This window comes from Pyricularia pennisetigena, chromosome 1 (genome assembly GCF_004337985.1).
Source record: "Pyricularia pennisetigena strain Br36 chromosome 1, whole genome shotgun sequence".
Lineage (NCBI taxonomy): Eukaryota > Fungi > Ascomycota > Sordariomycetes > Magnaporthales > Pyriculariaceae > Pyricularia > Pyricularia pennisetigena.
In genome coordinates this window covers 3,985,513-4,005,741 of record NC_043740.1, presented here as the reverse complement: position 1 = coordinate 4,005,741, position 20,229 = coordinate 3,985,513, and the positions used below count along the sequence as shown (strand labels likewise).

The 20,229-nt window shown below is 51.3% G+C and overlaps 5 protein-coding genes across 5 annotated transcripts; 4 read left to right on the top strand and 1 right to left on the bottom strand.

Annotated features, from left to right (window-relative positions):
- Nucleotides 1-2,974: 2,974 nt before the first annotated feature.
- On the top strand, nt 2,975-6,763 carry PpBr36_07741 (uncharacterized protein; the record flags this gene model as incomplete). The annotated part of the gene is made up of 2 exons (XM_029894876.1): nt 2,975-6,233; nt 6,306-6,763. Coding segments are annotated over 2 exons (3,717 nt in total), but the record flags the coding sequence as incomplete, so codon positions are not given.
- A 1,961-nt stretch (nt 6,764-8,724) lies between these two features.
- On the top strand, nt 8,725-11,441 carry PpBr36_07740 (uncharacterized protein; the record flags this gene model as incomplete). Its single annotated transcript, XM_029894875.1, has 2 exons — nt 8,725-9,987; nt 10,062-11,441. The coding sequence occupies 2 exons, from the start codon at nt 8,725-8,727 to the stop codon at nt 11,439-11,441; spliced, it is 2,643 nt and encodes an 880-aa protein (XP_029748755.1).
- A 1,173-nt stretch (nt 11,442-12,614) lies between these two features.
- Nucleotides 12,615-16,032, bottom strand: PpBr36_07739 (uncharacterized protein; the record flags this gene model as incomplete). Its single annotated transcript, XM_029894874.1, has 4 exons — nt 12,615-13,142; nt 13,228-14,959; nt 15,057-15,505; nt 15,550-16,032. The coding sequence occupies 4 exons, from the start codon at nt 16,030-16,032 to the stop codon at nt 12,615-12,617; spliced, it is 3,192 nt and encodes a 1,063-aa protein (XP_029748335.1).
- Nucleotides 16,033-17,368: 1,336 nt separating this feature from the next.
- On the top strand, nt 17,369-18,127 carry PpBr36_07738 (uncharacterized protein; the record flags this gene model as incomplete). The annotated part of the gene is made up of 2 exons (XM_029894873.1): nt 17,369-17,434; nt 17,543-18,127. 2 exons carry the CDS (start codon nt 17,369-17,371, stop codon nt 18,125-18,127), a joined length of 651 nt encoding a protein of 216 aa, XP_029748336.1.
- An 804-nt stretch (nt 18,128-18,931) lies between these two features.
- On the top strand, nt 18,932-19,838 carry PpBr36_07737 (uncharacterized protein; the record flags this gene model as incomplete). The annotated part of the gene is made up of 4 exons (XM_029894872.1): nt 18,932-19,032; nt 19,082-19,324; nt 19,405-19,606; nt 19,704-19,838. The coding sequence occupies 4 exons, from the start codon at nt 18,932-18,934 to the stop codon at nt 19,836-19,838; spliced, it is 681 nt and encodes a 226-aa protein (XP_029748343.1).
- Nucleotides 19,839-20,229: the final 391 nt, after the last annotated feature.

The following is a 20,229-nucleotide window of genomic DNA, read 5'->3' as shown; positions in this document are numbered from 1 at the left end:
AACTATGCGAATCTGCATGGAAGCGGACCTCACTCGTATCGAAGATCATCTGACTGTCGACGAAGAGAAGCTGGGGAAAACTGCCAAGACAATACTGCACGCCTCCCCGAAGCCCTCAAGTAAAAATACCGCGCTGCTTGCAAATCCATGCTCCTTCGTCCTCAAGGGATGCCACGTCTCCGAGAAACGGCCCGCGCAAGAGGCCACTCATGCTCGCGGCTCGTGTCGGCGTTCTCGAGTCGTTCAACCTGCTCGTTTTCGCATCTGTCCGCCTGTACAGAACACTCAATAGATAGATAGCTTGAGTCCTTGACACGAGCTGCAGTTGCTTACGCAAGGATTAACAACGATCGCATCAACGGATTGCACTGGATTATGGGAACATGGATAGTCGAATGAAGACTTGCTTCTACTACTGTATATGGTTTCCAGCTGGGCAACTGCGGGTGGGTGTTGCAAGGATCGGCAAGATCCGCAACAAAAGAACCTTCCTCTCCACTGTTTTCAATCCGTGCTTGTGTGGACACGGCACGTTTCTTGGTTTGCGTGGTACGTGTGAAAGGTGTGTTGCAAGACAACTTCCACAATGCCGCTCCAACGTTCCAAGGCTGTTGCCGTGTAATACACGAGCGGAATATTTGATATTGTTTTTTTTTTTTTTTTTTTTTTTNAAAAAAAAAAAAAAAAAAAGAAAATCAAAAAAAAGGAGAAGAAGAAGAAGCCGCCAAACTCCAAGCGCACATTGATTGCTATAGAGATGTTATGGACGAGGAAAACATATGAAATTGTACCAGATGTTGAAATAAAACAAGACCGTTAGTCTGTGAAGCCAGTTGAGACGACGAATTGGCATTGATTGTCATTCCACGTGATCCGGGCAACTTCTGAAAAGACAAGAGGCCAAGGAGCGTCACTACAAAATGAAGTCTCACAACGGAGCCAGCAAACATGCGAAAGAGAAAGTCGGCCGGCTCGAATGCCGCCCAGTACCACCCACCCACGTTATCCGAAAAAAAAAAAAAAAAAAAAAAAAAAAAAAAAAACCATTTCTGTCGCGACGGCAAGATGCATACCGGGTGCTTGCACCGGTTTGGACGATGCAGCCGTGGAAGATATCGATCGGACCCACGGTCTTTTTTTTTTTTTTTTCTGCTTGGCACATCAACAACCACTTGCTAACCCACCCCGACAAAGCCCTTAATTGATTCCATACCCATAGATGTAGGTTCCTGCCCAAGGTAGTCATTTTGTTTTTAGGGCCGTTTCCTTTTCAGCCCATGAACCCTCTGGGCTTTCTTTTCTTCTTCACTCCTCTCGGCCCTCTATCTCTTGCGCAAGATGTGATAAACTTATGTGTAATTAAGGCTTTTCGCCCAGCTATAACGGTTCGATTCCAGGGCTGAGTTGACCAAAGGCAGTAAGCACGAGAGCTCCACTTACAAATTTCGCCGACGAGCGCCACATCGCGTCCCTGTCGTGTTAAAAGCCCGCCAAGCCTTTGGAAGAAAGGAGGCGGCCGCTGAGAGACAGAATTCCTTCGACGGTCGGAAATCGGCAGGGATCCAAGGATGGGCTCAGTAATTAATCCCTTTCAATCATCCCTTCTCGCCATCGCAAATCGGGAGTTTTTTCGAAAAGACATCGCACTTTCAGGCATCATACCGGCCTCCTTTGGGGTTGAATCGCTCGTTGACTTGTTCATTTCATTTCTTTTGCTCAAGACCAAACACGACCACTCGCTCGTTCCAGTAGCACTGATTGTTGCTCGTTTCAATCGCTTCAGTTTTTTACCCGGGCCACACGTAGCTTGTCTCTGACTTGTCGATGTCTCCCGTCTCTTGATTTCTTAAGAATCCTTTGCAGATCTTTGAGCTTCGAAAAGTTTTGGTTTCACTCATCATCATCATTATCATTAAGCTATTCGAGTTCTACGTCTGTCAGGGTTCGAACATATCCCGTCCTGCAATCAACTACCGCTCACTGCCGGTATTATTCCCAGATCCTAGTTCTGGTATCCAACTTTTCCAAGTGTTCGGCTGGTTGCCCTTGAGACGAGCGACCATATCATCCGGGGTGCACCCCGCGACTCAACACGCAAGCCCGCCAGAAAAAAAAAAAAAAACATTCAATAATACTAGGTACCTTCCTGTCATCCATACATCTTTGCATTTCCAGCACATTGCGCACGCGCAAAGTATCGATCGAAACGGCAGGTCCCAGGAGGGAATCTTGGGAAGGCTACCCACGAAATTCCGCCGGTCGCACGAGTCAAGCCCATTCAATGCGCCAGTAAACCCAGAATCTTCCCGGCATTGGTTAATCTTGCGCACGACGGTCCAGGAACCAAATGGTATATGGTTCCCACAAACTAAAACAGAACAATCTCTTGAACAACATACCGGCGTCAGAGCCGTGGTCGGCCGTGCGCAAGTTTGGCTGTTGAAGCTACTGGCAAATCAAGGAACACATCGTCTCTAAAATTGGCGTTGCGGCTGCCGGCCGTTCGTCGCCCAAGGAACCGCCCCCGCCGTAGTGCACGAGGTCCCACATCACAATAATACCAGTACCGCTCAGCGCGTGTAAGCGTGGCCGGTGCTGGCTGCTAATTTCAGAGGGTAAGTTCAGTTCATCTCAATTTCCATCCGAACGCTCCACACGTTTGGAAAACAAACCTCGTCTCCCAATTCACCAAATCCATCGCGACGGCGAGTCTACGACAACGGACCATTACCCTTTATTTTGGGCGATTTGATCTTGTACATAGGGTTGAATCATCGCAAAGGCGCAGGCACTGTGGTTTTTTTTTTTTTTTTTTACATGACCAACATCCCTGATTCACATACCCTTCGGCTTGTTTACATACAGCCTCGACCTCTGCTCCGCTAGGGTGATTTCATCTGCCCAAAACCCCCCCTTTTCGGTTGTGTACGCTGCGAGTGAGCTGTGCCGCGAGCAGGCTGGCAGTCCAATGTAGCTAACATGCCTCTCTCGTCTCAGGATCATGTCTCTTCCCGAGAGACCAGGGGCAAAGCCCTCATATGAGCAGAGGAGCTCGTACCGAAAATCTCCCTCGAGGCGTAATCGACCGAATGATATAGAAGCCAGTGGTTACTACCCCGTCACGGGTGGGCAACATCAACGTGGGCCTTCAGTGAACTCGTTTGCGGAAACTATCAAATCGCCTAACTCGAACATAGAGAGTGCCCCATTGTCCCCGTCCGCCGACCAACTCGAGCACGGCCCCGACCAGCCATTTCAGAGGAAGAGAAGCTTGATCAGGCCAGAGAGGAATAGGATCGACAAGGACCATCCCAACTATCACTACCGCAAGCATGCCGCCAAGATGAGCACCCTACCCTCGTCGACGGGCAACGATCCTGTCCTCGAGGATGTTTCCGGTGCGACTGAATCCGGACCGCCGTCGGGCTCCAATTCGGCTTCCGGCTCAGGTGTACGTGAGGAGAACATCCCACGTAAGTCTAGGAAAGCCTCTGGTCGCGAAACGGTAGCCGAGAAGTCGGATAACACCCGGCGTAGGGCGTCGGGAAGGAACAATAAAATCGTAAAGGAGGGGAAGCGTAAGGAAAAGATCCCAGAGCAACTAAGACCACCCAGCGCCTGGAACGTTTACTGCGCTATTATTACGTTCTGGTGCCCCGACTTCATCATGAAGTGCTGCGGGATGCCCGCGAAGGCCCAGAGGAGGGCATGGCGCGAAAAGATTGGTCTCATCAGTCTCATCTTGATGATCATGGCCGTCGTAGGCTTCTTAACGTTTGGCTTTAACCAGGCTGTTTGTGGCGGCCCCGTCCTGCGCCTGCATATAAACTCTGTCGATCGCAGTTACATGATTTTTCACGGTACAGCGTACAACCTCGATGGATCCCATCACCCGGTCGCCGAGGGAATCCCCAAGCGCATCGACGGAACTGGTGCAAATGTGGTTTACGATCTTCCCGAAAGGTATGGAGGAACAGACGGCAGTTTCATGTTCCAAAACGTGAATGGTAGATGCAAGGGTCTCATCACGAAAGCTCCAAACTCGAACGTGCCGTCAGAGGGCGACAACCTGGCTTGGTACTTCCCGTGCCACGCCCGCAATCAGGATGGATCATCTCAACCCAACATGACTTATCCGTACTACTTTGGCTACGCATGTCACACGACGCCGCTGGCTCGATCGACCTTCTACACCCAGCTGGAGAAAAGCGCTGATGTCTACTTCACATGGGACGATATTCGAAACAACAGCCGCAACTTGTTCGTTTACTCTGGCAACGTTCTCGATCTTGACCTTCTGTTCTGGTTCAACAGGGAGGAGGTCAACATTCCCCGTCGTTTTGAAGAGCTACGCGACAAGAACAACGCCGCCAACCGTGCTATCAGGGGCCGTGATGCCACACGCATGTTCATGGCCTCTGGCGACAGACAAATCGCCGAATGCTTCGAGGAGATCATCAAGGTTGGCACTGTAGACACGGATACCGTTGGCTGCATTGCCGCCAAGGTGGTGCTCTACGTTTCTTTGGCGCTCATTCTGTCGGTTGTAGGGGCACGTTTTGCTCTTGCTCTGATCTTCCAGTGGTTTATCAGCAAGAACTACGCTGCAGACAAGACTTCTCAGACTTCGGACAAGCGCAAGCGCAACAAGCAGATTGAGGACTGGAGCGATGACATCTACCGCGCACCTCCACGGATGCCTGGCGATGTCGGTAGCAGTGTGGCCGGCGCTAGCAGCTCAGATCACACCAGCAAACGCAGCTCTTTCTTACCCACCACTTCTCGCTTCTCGACTGTCTATGGCGCTGAACGGAACGCCCGTAACAAGTCGATGCCTACCACCATGGCAAGCCAGGCCTCAGGCGGCTATCTGGGCCCCAGCTCTACAGTCTACCGCCAGGCCAACGACAGCCGCACAAGCTTCCTCAAGAGCGACCCCTACGCCACCAGTTCCGGCCCCATCGAAGGTCCGGGCCCCGCCGGGTTCATTCACGACTCTGTTGTGCCGCAGCCGCCCTCTGACTGGATGCCATTTGGTTTCCCGCTCGCCCACACCATCTGCCTAGTCACTGCCTACTCCGAAGGTGAACTCGGTCTTCGCACCACTCTCGACTCGGTTGCTATGACAGATTATCCCAACAGCCACAAGGTCATTCTCGTTATTTGCGATGGCATCATCAAGGGCAAGGGAGAGTCCAAGTCTACACCTGACTATGTACTCGGCATGATGAAAGATCACACCATTCCGGTCGAAGATGTCGAGGCTTTCTCCTATGTGGCGGTGGCCAGCGGCTCCAAGCGACACAACATGGCAAAGATTTATGCTGGTTTCTACGACTATGGTGCTAAGTCTAACATCCCCTTGGATAAACAACAGCGCGTGCCGATGATGGTTGTGGTCAAATGTGGTACTCCCGACGAGATGGTTAAGTCGAAGCCTGGTAACCGTGGCAAACGTGACAGTCAGATCATCCTGATGTCGTTCTTGCAGAAGGTCATGTTCGATGAGCGCATGACTGAGCTCGAGTACGAAATGTTCAACGGCTTGTGGAAAGTCACGGGTATTTCCCCCGACTTTTACGAAATCGTGTTGATGGTGGATGCCGACACAAAGGTATTCCCTGATAGTCTTACGCACATGATCTCGGCCATGGTGAAGGACCCTGAAATCATGGGACTTTGCGGCGAGACCAAGATTGCAAACAAGCGAGACAGTTGGGTTTCTGCCATCCAGGTCTTCGAGTACTTTATCTCACACCACCTCTCCAAATCGTTCGAATCTGTGTTTGGTGGTGTCACTTGCTTGCCCGGTTGCTTCTGCATGTACCGAATCAAGGCACCCAAGGGGGCTCAAAACTACTGGGTCCCCATTCTCGCCAACCCGGACGTGGTAGAGCACTACTCTGAAAACGTTGTCGATACGCTGCACAAGAAGAATCTGCTACTTCTTGGAGAGGACCGTTACTTGACTACTCTCATGCTACGGACCTTCCCCAAGCGCAAGCAAGTCTTCGTCCCGCAGGCTGTCTGCAAGACGACTGTTCCCGACTCCTTCATGGTACTTCTGTCTCAGCGTCGTCGCTGGATCAACTCGACTATTCACAACCTGATGGAACTCATCCTGGTCCGCGATCTTTGTGGCACATTTTGTTTCAGCATGCAATTTGTTATTTTCATCGAGCTGATCGGAACTCTTGTCCTGCCCGCTGCCATTGCGTTTACATTCTACGTCGGTAAGTAGCCGGTTGGCGGCGTTCTCTTGTTCGACTTCTTGATAGCGTTTTTACTAACTTGACCTTACGCAGTAATAATCTCAATCATCAACCAACCGCCTCAAATCATCCCGCTCGTCCTGCTAGCCTTGATCCTGGGTCTACCGGCAGTGCTCATCATTATAACGGCGCACTCATGGTCTTATGTCCTCTGGATGCTTATCTACCTCCTGTCTCTACCTGTGTGGAATTTCGTCCTCCCGGCGTACGCATTCTGGAAGTTTGACGACTTCTCGTGGGGCGACACGCGCAAGACGGCGGGTGAGAAGACAAAGAAGGCCGGTATCGAGTATGAGGGCGAGTTCGACAGCAGCAAGATCACGATGAAGCGCTGGGCCGAGTTCGAGCGCGACCGCAGGGCACGGCAGAGCCAGTACTGGGGCTCCAGGGAAAACGTAACGGGCGGTGGACGAACGGCGAGTGGAGTTTGGGCAAGCGCGCCACCGCACCATCACCAGCAGCAGTACGACGAGTACTACTCTGACGCGTGATGGGGTAAACTTGTTATGAGTATGGATTTAATTTAGACTCTGCTCTCTGCAGTTATGGCCTGCAGACGCAGTATGGTGGAAAGCGGTTGTCCCTTATCATTGACTTATAATCATGGCCAGCATTTTATGTATTGAAATATTATTTTAGAGAGTTTCAGGCGAAAGCCTTTGCCGAGGAATTATCGTGTCTTCTACCTCGCCCTCCACAGTCAACCCCAAGAGACGATTCTGTTCTGTTGTTGCTCTATATCATACACCGTCTTTTTTTTTTTTCTCCTGCTCGGTTCTTTTCTGGGCAGACGAAAGTGTTGAACCTGTCTGTGTGCTTTTTGTTGATTGGCTTTGTCTAACATACGTCATCACCTCTTACCTCGATATTAGAACACGTGCAAAGCAATTGTAAATCGGTTCTTGTGAATGCTGATGCTGCATCAATGAAATCTTTCAAGTGTTTGGCCGGCGGGTATACTTTCACTGGTCTGCGCAGTGGCGGTCGAAGGTGGAACGGAACTTTTCGGTTGCACGAGGGAAGATGCCGCATGCAAGTGGGTTCCATTTTGTCCATTCACACTCACGCACAGGCACATCTACTGGGTACGAACGCAAAGACACAGATAGCACCATCGAAAGCGATATCAGCTGCAGCGTTGTCAAATGCAGGTCGCCGAATGAAGAAAACTAGCAGAGCGGAGAGAAAAATGGAAGGCAAGGAAAGGGACAATACAGAAAACAAAGAAGAAGAAAACAGAGCGATGAGGAGAAGAAGAATGGCTTCTGACTAATAGTGTCCCTTGCTCGAGTTCTGAAAGAGGCCAGTGGGCGACAAAAACATCGACTTCTAGTCTATCTAGACTTAGGGTTGGGAATGGAGGCGCGGGTGGGTCACTCCAACCAGTCAAGAATACCTTGGGTTCAAAAGTGCTTATAGTAAACACTATCTTTATCTTGGTGGCTATATATATGAGACTTGACCGCACGATTGGGCAGCGACAACGTATTAACCGAAGCCAACCCTTGCTTTCCAACTTGCCTCGCTTTCAAGACAGCGCTTACTCCATGCAGAGAGAGACCTCACTGCACGGGGCAACCAGCGCCACCTACCGAGGAAAGCCCACTAAAAAGGCGAAAATTGACAGTAGCAGATCGTCGCATGGGTTTTCTGAGTGCCGACGAGCGGGCGGCTGGACTGGGTACCTTCTTTCTGACGAGAATAATTTTTCTATCCGCTTTTCCTTCAATCGTTTTTTTTTTCTTCCTCCCCTCCATCTTTGCTAAATTTAAAAACAAAATAAGAAACATATCCGCGTAACCTCACACAGCGTCGGATTGTTCCTGCCTGTCTATGTACCTAGTCGTACAGTGCTTTATGCCGCCTACTATTTAGGTACTCCGCACAACACGACGTACCATTCGCTGGATTCATTCCATCCCATCCATCCACTTGGCCACCAGCGCCAGCCAGCAGCAGGCCGCACCCACCCACAACCGATCGAACCCACTCCACTTCTTAGGCGGAGTGTGAGGTCCCCACGTATTCAACTGGGCTTGGATTGACAGCGCGCGCACGGTCTGACTGACTGAGCCTTGAACAGAACCAACGACAATCTGCCGTATCTCAAAGACTTCGTCATAACCAGGCAAAGCCTCTGCTGCTATTTGTTTTCATGCAATTTTTTTTTTTTTTTTCAAATCGCTTTCTTCGTCACTCATCGGCAAAAAGGGAGGACGAGGATTCCGGCCATCTGAATAGGCAACATTTGTCTCATCGTTAGACTCACTCAGCGCGGGCCGAGGACCAACGTCAAAGCAAACGAGCATTCAAGTTCGTTGCCGTGCGTGGCCACACCCGGCTGGGTGAGATGCCGCCGCCGCAATAATCACCCGCCAGCCGCAGATAACCATCGAGGGATTGGCAGGAGAGACATAGGCCGATCGATCGAGCAAATCATACCCGACTCGCCATGCCGCCACCGCACCTGTCGGACGAGCCCCCCGCTGCGATTCCATGGACGCAGTCTTCATCTTCCGTGTCCGATTTCCAACCATCCGGCGGCGCGCGACTCGACGAGGCACCTCTTGACGGCCTCGGCAGCAGCGACTCGTCTGACGGCGGTCGTTCTGTCCAGAACACGACTGTCACCTACACGCACACCTCGAGACCCCAGTCAACATCACGATCACGACCACGGAGCGACGATGCACTTCCCCAAGCGCATGTTGAACAGGGTTGGAGACCAGATGAGGAAGATGAGGATGACCAGTCGGATCATGGAGTGCCCCTGCAATACTACAGTCCACCCACCCACACCGTGAACGCTGTGGGAAACATGAAAGAGGAAGAAGACATGGCGCCGCTGCCAGCCTCGCCACCTGCCGACCATGATGATACCATCCACTCGGCCATTTCTGCAACCCACATTCCCTCCTCACCAGACAATCCTCCGATGCCAATACCCGAAACCGATTATTACCCATTCGGACTTCCCGGCGGTGACGACGGCGAATCCATTATTGATGCAGATTACATGGATGTAGTATCTATGCTCAACAACCATGATGTCGACATGGATAGCGAAGATGATGACCAAGATGTTGCATCAACTCACCAGTTCCAGTCCATGTTTTCGAATACAGTCCCCCCTCCTTCCTTACCTCCGTTCGGCGATGTATTCGGCGAGTTCTTAGCGGCGCCCGAGCTGTCTCATCTCCCCAACACAGGCCCGAATCCCTTAAGCGGAGGTGGGGCTTCGACCTCGTCCATGCCCGCCAGCGTCTATCAAATCGATGAAGCAGAATACCAGGCAGCAATGAACATAGTAGGGCTTGAACTTGGCTCAATAAGTCCCGTTTTGGCCATCTCGGGAGCTGGCCAGCCACTTGGAGCACCCATTTACCTCCCAGTGTTCGAGCATTTGCTCACCAACGGCAACCTACTGGCGCCGACCAACTTGGGGCTGGATGCCTTTGTATTCCGCTGGGCGCGCCAGGGCCGCAGTGGCATTCGAGCTCACGGACCTCGAAGCAAGGTACCTCGGATAGACAGCGCCCAAGATCAGTGGAAGCGAGATGCCTTTTACGTCGAATACAAAGACCTCAAGGGCGACAAGTGTGATATGCAGGGTGTCGATTGGCACGACATGGGTGTCACGAGAAATGAGGCCAGGGAACGGAGGCTGTTGACATACCACAACTTCGTCAACACCAAGGGCGCAGATATATGGAGGGTGAGTTGCAAATTTTGCCGCGCCGAAATTGTTGATGAATGAGAGATAACATGCTGACGGGCTTTCCTCGCCAGCCACACTTGCCTGATGTTGTCCTGCCCAAGACGGATAATTTCTTCCGGTTTAGGCGGATGGAGATTCAGAAGAACACTCACCTGGCCCATTTCCAACTGCGCAACCTGACTGCGTGCACCTCCAGATGCCAAGTTTTCTACACTGGCAAGGGTGTTGTTCATCAGTACGACCCCATCTCCGGCAAGACCGAGGTTGCCTTGAATCAACAGGAGAGCACTGAGGTGCCCATCTCGACCATCGACGCCGCGCACGGTGTCCTGGTGAGCGGCAACTTCAACGGAGAGTATGTTGTGCGCAACCTAAATGGCGATTATGAAGGAGAAGAGCAGAAACAGACATGGGGCACCCTGACTACCAGCCCGTCTGCCATTACCAACCACGCGCAGGTCGAGAAGCCACGTCGATCTAATATTCCACACGCCTACTTCGCTTCAAACGATGCGGGCTTCCGCGTCCTGGATATCGCTACAGACACCATTGTACACGAGACGATGTTCCCCTTTCCCATCAACTGCAGTGCCGTGTCGCCCGATTCCCAGTTGCGCGTTATGGTGGGCGATCACCAGGACATTCTGGTCGTCCCCGCCGAGGGCGGCCGCATTCAGTTTCGGGCATCCTCGAGCCAGCGCTCTGGCGAGGATGGAGGCATCAAGATAGAGCCTGAACAAATACTGAGGGCGCATCGCGATCACGGTTTTGCGTGCGCATGGGCCGACGACGGCTGGACGGTAGCGACGGGGTTCCAGGACCGCGTCGTCACAATCTGGGACGCTCGTAGTTGGCGCAGACCCTTGGCCAGCATTCGCACCGAAATGGCGGGCTGCCGGTCACTCCGCTTCAGTCCGGCTGGGTCCGGCCAGCGCGTGCTGGTTGCGGCAGAGGAAGCCGACTTTGTGAATATTATTGACGCCCGCACCTTCGAGACCAAGCAGACTATCGATGTCTTCAGTGAGATTGGTGGTGTTGCGTTTGAGCCCAAGCAGGGCCGCGAGCTGTTTGTGTTCTTGCCCGACAGCACGCGTGGTGGTATTTTGCAGTTGGAGCGCTGCATGGACGTCAATGGGTCTGCGGAAGAGGTTGAGCAATACAGACGGGGCCCTTTGCAGGCGAGAGAAGTTGTGAAGGGCGGCGGTGGCGGCGACGGCAATTCGAATTCAAAACTGGTCTGGCCGGGTAGCTATGGACGATATCGGGGGCGTGGTTATGCCTCAAGACATCCATGGGACCGAGAAGCCGACTTGGAATGTGCATCGGATGCTACTGCACTGCCGTACGACTGGCCCCAGGAGAATATAGCCTTCTCGACGCGATGGAGCCGGCAGGCACGCGCCAAGAGAAGGAACATCAGTGCTGCTTTAGACGGGCAGGCATTTTTCTAGATATGCCGCCAGCCAGCAGGCTGCTGCATTGCGGTGTGCTACGGAGGAGGTGGGCTTCAGTGGTGTTGAGGAGGATGATGATTACGATGGTTTTTTTTTTTTTTTTTTTTCTTCTCTTTCTCCGCAAGTTGGACGTGACATGTTGTTCCAATTCCCTTTACCGCGCTCAAGGTGATCGTGATGGAAAGAAAGTTTTGTTAGTCTTAGGTTGATAGCTTTTTTTCCCTTTTTTTTCTTTTCTTTCTTGGAGCCCAAGCATCATGGTTGCACATGGCTTATCCCACTACGACTTGATCTTTCGGATGGGCATTTTAAAGATATCCCAATTTTTCCAACAACTGTTGTTCTCCTCTTCCCCTGTCCTAGTATAGCTGGTGTTCTTGAGCAATATTACCTGTGAGAAGATGGCCTACTTTGCGTCCTCTGCTAGCATCCTGAATGTCCATTCACAAATTTGAGACAGCGTTTGATACTTTGTCACTGGCTGTCATGTTTTTTTTTTTTTTTTCTTTTGTTCTCTGTCTTATTCTCCTCTAAATTTCTTCCTCATCTGTCCAGGTATTATGATGATAAAAGCGGTAGCATGGTCTCTTTTTGAACCAAATGATAAGCGAGGTTATGCAGGCCGAAGTATCGGATACTCGTATATGCATACATGGAAGACATTTGCTTGTATCGGGCCCATGATCTTGTCACCATAATTTTCAACTTGTCTGCACTTTCGACACGAGGCTAAGTCGAGTCTTGCTTCCACGTCTAAGAGCGAAGATTGACTCGATCAGGTCAGTTTCACAGTGAGGATGAGACCTCTCATTGAGTATAGACTGTGCTTTCGCGTGCTTCGTGCCGAATTGAGGCTGAAAATAACGAATGACCAGAGACTGAAAGAGAAAAAGAATATATGATTAAGAAACAGTAACAATGGATGAAAAAGATTATATCAAGTATGCCAACAGAAAAGATGCGCCGTCATGAATCATGAGAGGGGAATCATCAAGCATCAAACGAACAATAAGGGACGATGCCGATGCTGAAAGAAAGAAGAAAAGAAAAAAAAAAACACCTTCCTGTAGTGGCAGGAGGGAGTGAACGCCCAGAGGTATCTAGTATGCATCTCCAAAAAAAGAAAACAAACAAACAGCTGAATCATGGCGACCCTCAAGACTACCCAGCCTAGGGCTTCTTGGTGTCGTCGATATCGGGGCCGAACTCATTGGGCTTGCGTGGATCCCACATTGAGGTGTAACGCTCATCGCCGCGCCTTGAGCCTATAGTTACCCAGACGTGTTTGAGCGGGCCCTGGGTCGTCTTGGTCTCACGGTAGCCAGCCCAGCGGATACGACGCTCGCGGGACATGTCGCTATTTCCGATTCCGCCGTTGACCACCCACTCTTTGACCACATTCTTGATAAAATCGATCTTGCGTCGGAAGTCGTTGGCACCTGGGATGCTCTGCAGCTCGGCTGGAATCTCGGGCCGACATCGAGAAGCGTTGGCGGCGCGAGAAGTCGCCTTGGAAGGAACCGTAAAGTTCAGCAGTGTCTGAAGAGGGTACGAGAGGACACTGCGAGCGTCCAAGGATGACTCGTCGAGTGCGCCTTCGGTGGCGAGCTTGTTGGCGGCATCCTCGGGCAGATGCCAGAAGTGGCACCAAGTGCCTGTCGCATCCAGCACAATTTTGGTATGGTCTGGAAAGTTGAACTGTCGTGAGAAAAAGACGTCAGTAAGTATTTGAATTATCAAACTGTGGGAGAGTGAAAAGAAAAGGGAGGGGAGGTTGTCCTACCTGGACATGACCATCGCTAAAGTGCCAGCAGCCCACGTCGCCGAAACGTTGATAAAAGGTGACCAGGTCGTTCGGGGCAGACGTGAGATCAGTAATCTTTGGTACCGGAATAGGAGCCTCGTCACCTTCGCCCTCCAGCTCGCGCCCGTATGCAAGCATGTAGTTGGCAAATTTTTTCCAGAGCACGATTCGCTCACGCTTGCGATGGTCAAAGACGTCTTTGCCTGCCGAAAGCTTTGCAGCAACTCCGTCGGGACCAACAGGGACTTTGAAGTTCCTTGGATCTACTCGCACCCGTGATAGGCCGTCCTCTCCATAGTTCTCGTAGAAGTAGATGCTCTCTCCCATTGGCAGGATCTGATGGCGGTCTGGGTACGATACATCGTTCTTTCTTCGTATGTGACGCTCACCGTCGTGGACCAAGAGACAGGCTGGTGGCAACATGAGCGACTTGGAGCCGTCATGAGTTGGCATCTGTCTCAAGATACAGCCAATGGTGCCATCGCTCAGGATGTAGCCGAGGCCGAACTTGTTTGTATAGTCAACCCACTTGACCACTATGTGCGGCGGTGATGGCGTCTTCTCTCGTGTCGAAACGTACGCCATCGATCGTGAATTAAGAGCCCGCTCCAACTCGGCCTGGAGTTTCCTGAGACGGTCCAAAACAAAATCGGGTCTTGTCTCTGGAACCTTCTCCCGGAATTCCGAGGGGTTGAATAAGCTGACTTGGTCGTTGCTCTGTGTTGATGCAGGTGGCGTGGCACTTCGCCGTGTTGCTGTTGGTTGCGCATCCGAATCACCGCTAACCTTGCGGAGAATAGGCTCAGTCCGGCTGCTTGTGAGCTGTGGCCTGGCTGATCGCGTGCTGCCACGCAGGGTGAGAGTCTGCTCACGTGCTTGGAGCGACTGGCCTGACACACTCCTAGTAATGCTAGACACCGTTGCTGCTGGAGCTTCTACCGGTGCTACAGAGACGACGACGTCTGCATCCTTCTTTGCTCTGCTGCGCACAGTACTGGACTGTTTGGTAATGGGCTCCCGAACTTCCTCAAGACGAATTGTTCCCGGAGCTTTGATGGCCCTTCCCTGGGCCCGCTGCTGAGCCGCAAAGCTCTGGGGTGGTGGCTTTGCTGAGTCTGGAAGAGGATTCCGCGTAGCCTGGCTGTGCTCCTCCTGTTTCGTTCTGGCATGGGAAGTCGAGGTCTGGGGTGTAAACTTCTGTTGTGCCCTAATCTCCTTGGCCACCTCGTCAAAAGGTCGGTAGACAATGCCTTCTTCCAACGGAATAATGGGGGTTAGACCGGCCTTCTCTTCAGCAGCCATCTCCCTCCATACTGGACGGAGTACCACCTGCACCTCGTTCCATGGTCCCACCTCGCAGGACTTGCACATCTCCTTGAGAGCCAACAGGTTCTCCACCTCCTCCTCTTCATTGCGGGGATAATTATAGAAGCAGTCCTTGTCGGGAGGGTATTCCCGCAGCTTCGGGGTCATGTCGTCTGATGAAGGCATGTAGCCAGCTAGGAAGAATGGGTGCTGAACGATGCTGTCTGGATCAGGCCTCCTGTCTGCATCTTCGAGCATAGTTGCGACGAGATCCTTAGCCTCTTTGCTAATTATCCTGTTTGAGCTTTCCATAGTTGGCCATTCATAATCTCGCTCCCGCGCACGTCGGTAGATCTCGTCCGTTGTCGTGGATTGGAAAGGTGGTTTCGAAGTCAGCATAGCAAACCTGGAAGCGGCAGCAAACGCCACAGTTAGCATCTTTCCCGCAGTTCTCAATACTAGACACCATGGCATATGCTCATGGATTGATGAGCAGAGCTTACACTATCACGCCCAAGCTCCAGATGTCAACGTTGTGGTCATGTCCTTTTCGGCCCTTTTCCAAAATCTCGGGGGCAATGTAGTTTGGCGTTCCGCAGAGAGTCGTCCTTCGGATGGTCTGCATATCTCTGCCCGTAACCAGTAGCGCAGCCAGGCCAAAGTCACCAATCTTTGCGTTCATTTGCCTGTCGAGGAAGATGTTGCCCATCTTCAAGTCACGGTGGATAATCCCCTTGGAGTGCATGTACTTGATGGCGCCAGCAATCTGAACAGAGTAGAAGCGAACCTCTGCCTCGGTGACTCCCTTGCGACGCTTGACCATATCCATTAGAGACCCGTTGGGACAGAGCTCCAGGACGAGGTAGGTGGAGCTCTCAAACGAGAATGCGCGGTAGAATTGGACAATGTTGACCTGTCGCATTTTGGAATGTATTTGCAACTCGGTTTGGAACTGTGGCGAACGAGACCGCACGTTAGTAAAAGCAGCGAACTAACAGTACCTATGGCATTCTGCAAGGCCCGCCTTCCTACCTTCTGCTCCATCTTGCTGGGCATCTTGCTCTTGACGATCTTGAGAGCAAATTTTTTCCGTGTTCCCGGGAGCTGGCCCTCGTAGCAGACAGCGAAGCCGCCCTTGCCCAGCAGCTTGCCGACCTGATACACGTTGCCATCTTTGCAGTCGTTGCTCGGCGGCTCTGTTACGTGCGGCGGCGGCGGCGGTGGGTGTTCCTTTTCTTTGTTGGCCTTGAGCTGCGCTGTGGCTTTGGTCTTCAAGTCATTGACCCTCTGCGGGCGCTGGGCGTTAGCATCTCTCGGAGACAAGGCCTCCATGTCGATGCCCTTGGCTACCATTTTATGAGATGCAGCATCCGAGTTGGTCTTTTTTTGCTGTTTTTCGTCTTTCCGTCTGCGAGTTGTTGCGCCGTCGCAGTTGAGGGCAGTAGTAGATTGTTCCCGCTGCGCGTGTATCTGCTGCATGCGGGTTTAGTAACGGAGCAATGGCATTTAGTCAGGCTCTCAGGTCTGATGTTCAACCTCCTACGCGGCCTGCAGGAGCTATTATGGTGATTGAAACCTTAAGGAAGAGGAAATAACAAAAACGACGCGATGAAAAGAAACAGCTTCACGCACCTGCCTAGTTCAGCAAAACACAATTGGAAAAGAAAAAAGTAAACAAAAAAAAAAACAATATTTTTTTCTTGAAAGAATAAGCTGTTATGAGAAGAAACAGCCGGCTAAGTAATTACCTGGAATTCCCTAGAGCCGTTGACATTAGGGTTTCAATGTCGAGAAAGCATCGAGGACGTTACTGAGCTTCTGTCCTGAGGTCTTTCAGTGCGTGGACCTTGCTTGGCTCTTGTTCGCGGTGAGGCGTGTTTGGATTTATTATGGGGACCTGAGTTGTTGTCTCAGCAACGGAGCTATCTCCCTTTCGGTTTAGCACTAGCGCCCCAAAAAAAAAAACCCTCTGCCACGGGCAGGGATAACAGGAGCTCTGTCGTCAATGCTCACAAACCAGACCCCACGCCAGGGCAATCCTTGGGTGTACTTCTAATTGCTTCAAAATCGGCCGATAAACTTTCGAGATTCCCCTCGCCATCTTACAAGACGCTGAATCCAGTGTAGTGCAACCAAAAGTTAATCAAATTGACCAAGATGGCTCAGTATAGGCAAACAACTCTACCTACAGTACTTTAATTATTCAGCCGCCGACATGTAATCAACCATTCCTAACTATCTATGTACGTTACCTTAGCTCTAACTAGCTGCCAAGGCCCGCACACCTTCCTGCCGTAGTTGTAAGATAGTTCCTCTGCGTTTGCAATTGAAATTCAATTCAAGCTCGTTGTAAGCAGTAGCGTTTATGCAAAGAGTCAGACATAAACCCAAACCCTGGATGCGCTGACAATGCCGCGCGCGCGCGCGCAGGGCCAGCTTCAAAAGTTAAATCTGCTACACCCTCCGGCCGCTCCGGACATATCGGATGTGGATCCTTCGGCGGGCCGATCAGGAACCAAGGCTCAATTGGCCGTGATTTCCAACGTCGACGCTCTCACAACTCATTCGAACCGTGATGCTAAGCCTCTTTGCACACAACACACAGAAGATAATCCCTACGATCTATAACCTATCAACCTCTTCGCGATTGCATCTGGCCTTGTCCAAAACCCCACCTAACCAAGCTCATCGTCTTGCTGCTGCTGCCGCCCTGCCGCCAAGCCACGTCACTCCAAGGCCCAGAAATTACAGCGGCGGCGGATCGTCTTAATCCAGCGCGGGCGCACCCTGGATCTCGTCCGTCGCAAAGGCAGCAATGGTTCCCCTGCCTCTTTTCAAGCTTGCCGCTCTGTTTGTGCGGCACATCTCCAAATATGGCGCCGTAAGTAGTACCGACCCGCAGAGAAGCTCTTTCGTCAATTGCTCCTAAATCCGAGGTTCCCGTCTCATGCTGACTCACCGACCTCACACACTCTCTCCTCTCATATAGAACCGGATAAAGATGCAAGCTCACGACCACCCACGGTTCCGAGCATTTGCGGCGAAGTACGGCCAAGTTATGCACCAAATCAATATGCGACTGTCGGTAGCATCGATGAGAAACATACAAAAGGAACTCAAGGCAAAAGACAAGGCAGAGGCTCCCACGGTCAAGACGAAAGAGCAGACTGAAAAGGAAGAAGCAGCGAAGGCGGCCGGGCAACATCAGTCCATTGTTGAGCCAAAGAAGAGCATATGGCGTCGCAAGTTTAGGCCGCTTCCGGAAGAAAAGGCTGTGGATCTGTTTGCGGATGTGGTTGGTGATGCCTTCATCCTGGCCGTCGCCTGTGCCCTCATCATATACGAGTATCACCGATCATCCGCCAAGCCCGATGCCAATACAGAAAAGATAAAAGAGCTAACCGGTCAGCTTGAGGAGTTGAAGAAGAGGGGAGGGGAGTTGGAGGAGGAGGAGAGGAAGCAGGCGGCAAGAATACAGACGCTGGAGGAGGCGCTGAGAAATTACAAAGATCCAAAGACGAAACAACCTCTTCTTCCTCTGCCTACAGCCCCGGCGGCTGAAGCAGTGTCATGACCGTAGCCGTTTGCACCGACTAGCGTCACGGGAGGACGCACTTCTGGTTCGTGCTCACTTCGGTGCCGTTCTAATTACCAACGTCCAGCCAAGGGGGCCATGTCAAGGCAGAGTGTAATCTGCATCCATCCGAGAACACCAAAACTGCTCGGTTCGCAACTTGGCTTTTTCTTTCCAGGGGCATATAGCACACTCCGCTCTGTATGATAGATCACTTGTCTATATATATGTATATGTATATACGCATGCGCTGCTGGACTGGTCTTGGCTAGTCGGCGGTGATGCAAAGTAAAGTATGTGCAATATAGAAATAGAAAGAACATGAATAGAATTTACACAGTCTAGCTAACATTGTGGAATTTATGGTCAAGGTGCCAATGACAAGTTCGTGATTTGAATATTCTAGTGCTTGCTTCGACAAGCTCAACTGGTGTGTATGCAGAATTTTTTATTTACTTCAATTTATTTCCCGAGTTGGATTCCCATCTATCAAACATGCAGAGCAGATTGGAGAAAGTTAACAATGTCCACGGTCATCGGTCGCACCTTCCTCTAGACGGCCCAATGTGCCCTCGCCATCAAGTGCCTTGCTTTTTCTGACAGTTCATTCCTTATCTAGGATGGCATAGGCGCGTATCTCCAAGTCTTTTCACTCACAGAAAGTTGACGCTCGGTAATAAGTAAAATTACATTAAACCTCATGACTTTTGCCTCAAGAACCGAAAGGGCTAATCAAGCTTTACATATACTGAATGAGACGGTTTTCCCATCGCCCTCAGGAAGGTCGGCACTGCTTAAAACGCAATGACGGCGAGGTTCTCTTCATCCCTGCGCAGCCGCCCTGCGTGGATCTCGGCGGTTGAAGTGCTGTACAAAGCACCCTCGGAAATTAAATGGATTGGTAGGTTTGCAGGTAATGATTGTCAGCAGTGGAGGACACGAGACGAAATGCAGCTGTTTACGAATTCAATCATACAAAGAAACCAAAATGGAAACCGAGGACTTGATCGTATTTTCCACCACGAAAGAAAATACGGACAGCGAGGCTTGTTTCCGCTTCCTTCTTCTCTCTCCTGACGACCTGGACGGCTCGGCCATGCACACACGGCTAGAGCGGTTCTACAACCTCGGTGCGCATATAGCTATCGTGTTTCTTGATGAGAGTGACTCTAGCGCATTCGTGGGATTTCAGATCCGGTAAGTGGTTTGGCTATGGGAGGACGATGGTTTCTAAGTCTGTAAGTGTCACTGACGAGCTGGCACTTGTTAAAATGAAGCAGAATGATGGAAAGCAAGCTAGATGTCCCTGTTGTTCCAATAAAGTCTACAGCGTCGCTGCCTGGGACTGTGATGGCCTTCCATCAGCGTTTCTCTGCGGCCCAACCACGAACTCCGAGACCGCAGGCTGTCAGGACTCTCCTGCCGTTCTGCACCATCGGCCCCCTCCCGATCCGAGAGCACAACTTCAACATGCTAAGCGTTAGTTCGATACTTGGATTATTCCTATACAGTACAAAGCACTTAAAGATACAACATGCAACCCACACTACGGGCTGACAAGACTGGTTTGCTTTAGGACATTGTGCCAAGCTTCAGGGACTTGATCGATGCGATATCCACCCGCCAGGGACAGGATGAACTTTGCAGTTATATCGGCCAGAGCGACGCGAGCGATGTTATCAAGTTCTGGACGGCTGAATATAGAGCCTGAAGGCAACGGTAAAAAAAAAAAAAAAAAGCTTTGGCAGTCCTCTTCCTCGTACGTGTCGATTGATTATCTCGCATCACAATAGAAAAAATCACCGAGTTCAAGCATAATGTGATGTGATATCGCCTGCGTCGTGCAGTTACTCCCACACTTGTCTATCCCACCAGTACAGAGTGGCCAAGTGCCGATAGGCCACACGCCAAGTCTTTAGCCTTCCATATATAGAATACAACAGTTGCCCAGGCTGCAGCTGGACCACCTGTCTTCTGAGCGGTGCAATACGCATAGGCTAAAAGGCTACTGAAGCAGGTATCAAAAGCAGAAGTTGTCGGTGACCGGAAAAAGTTTGAGGAATGAATAATACTTGGCCTTTCCGGGTGCCAACTCTACCAAG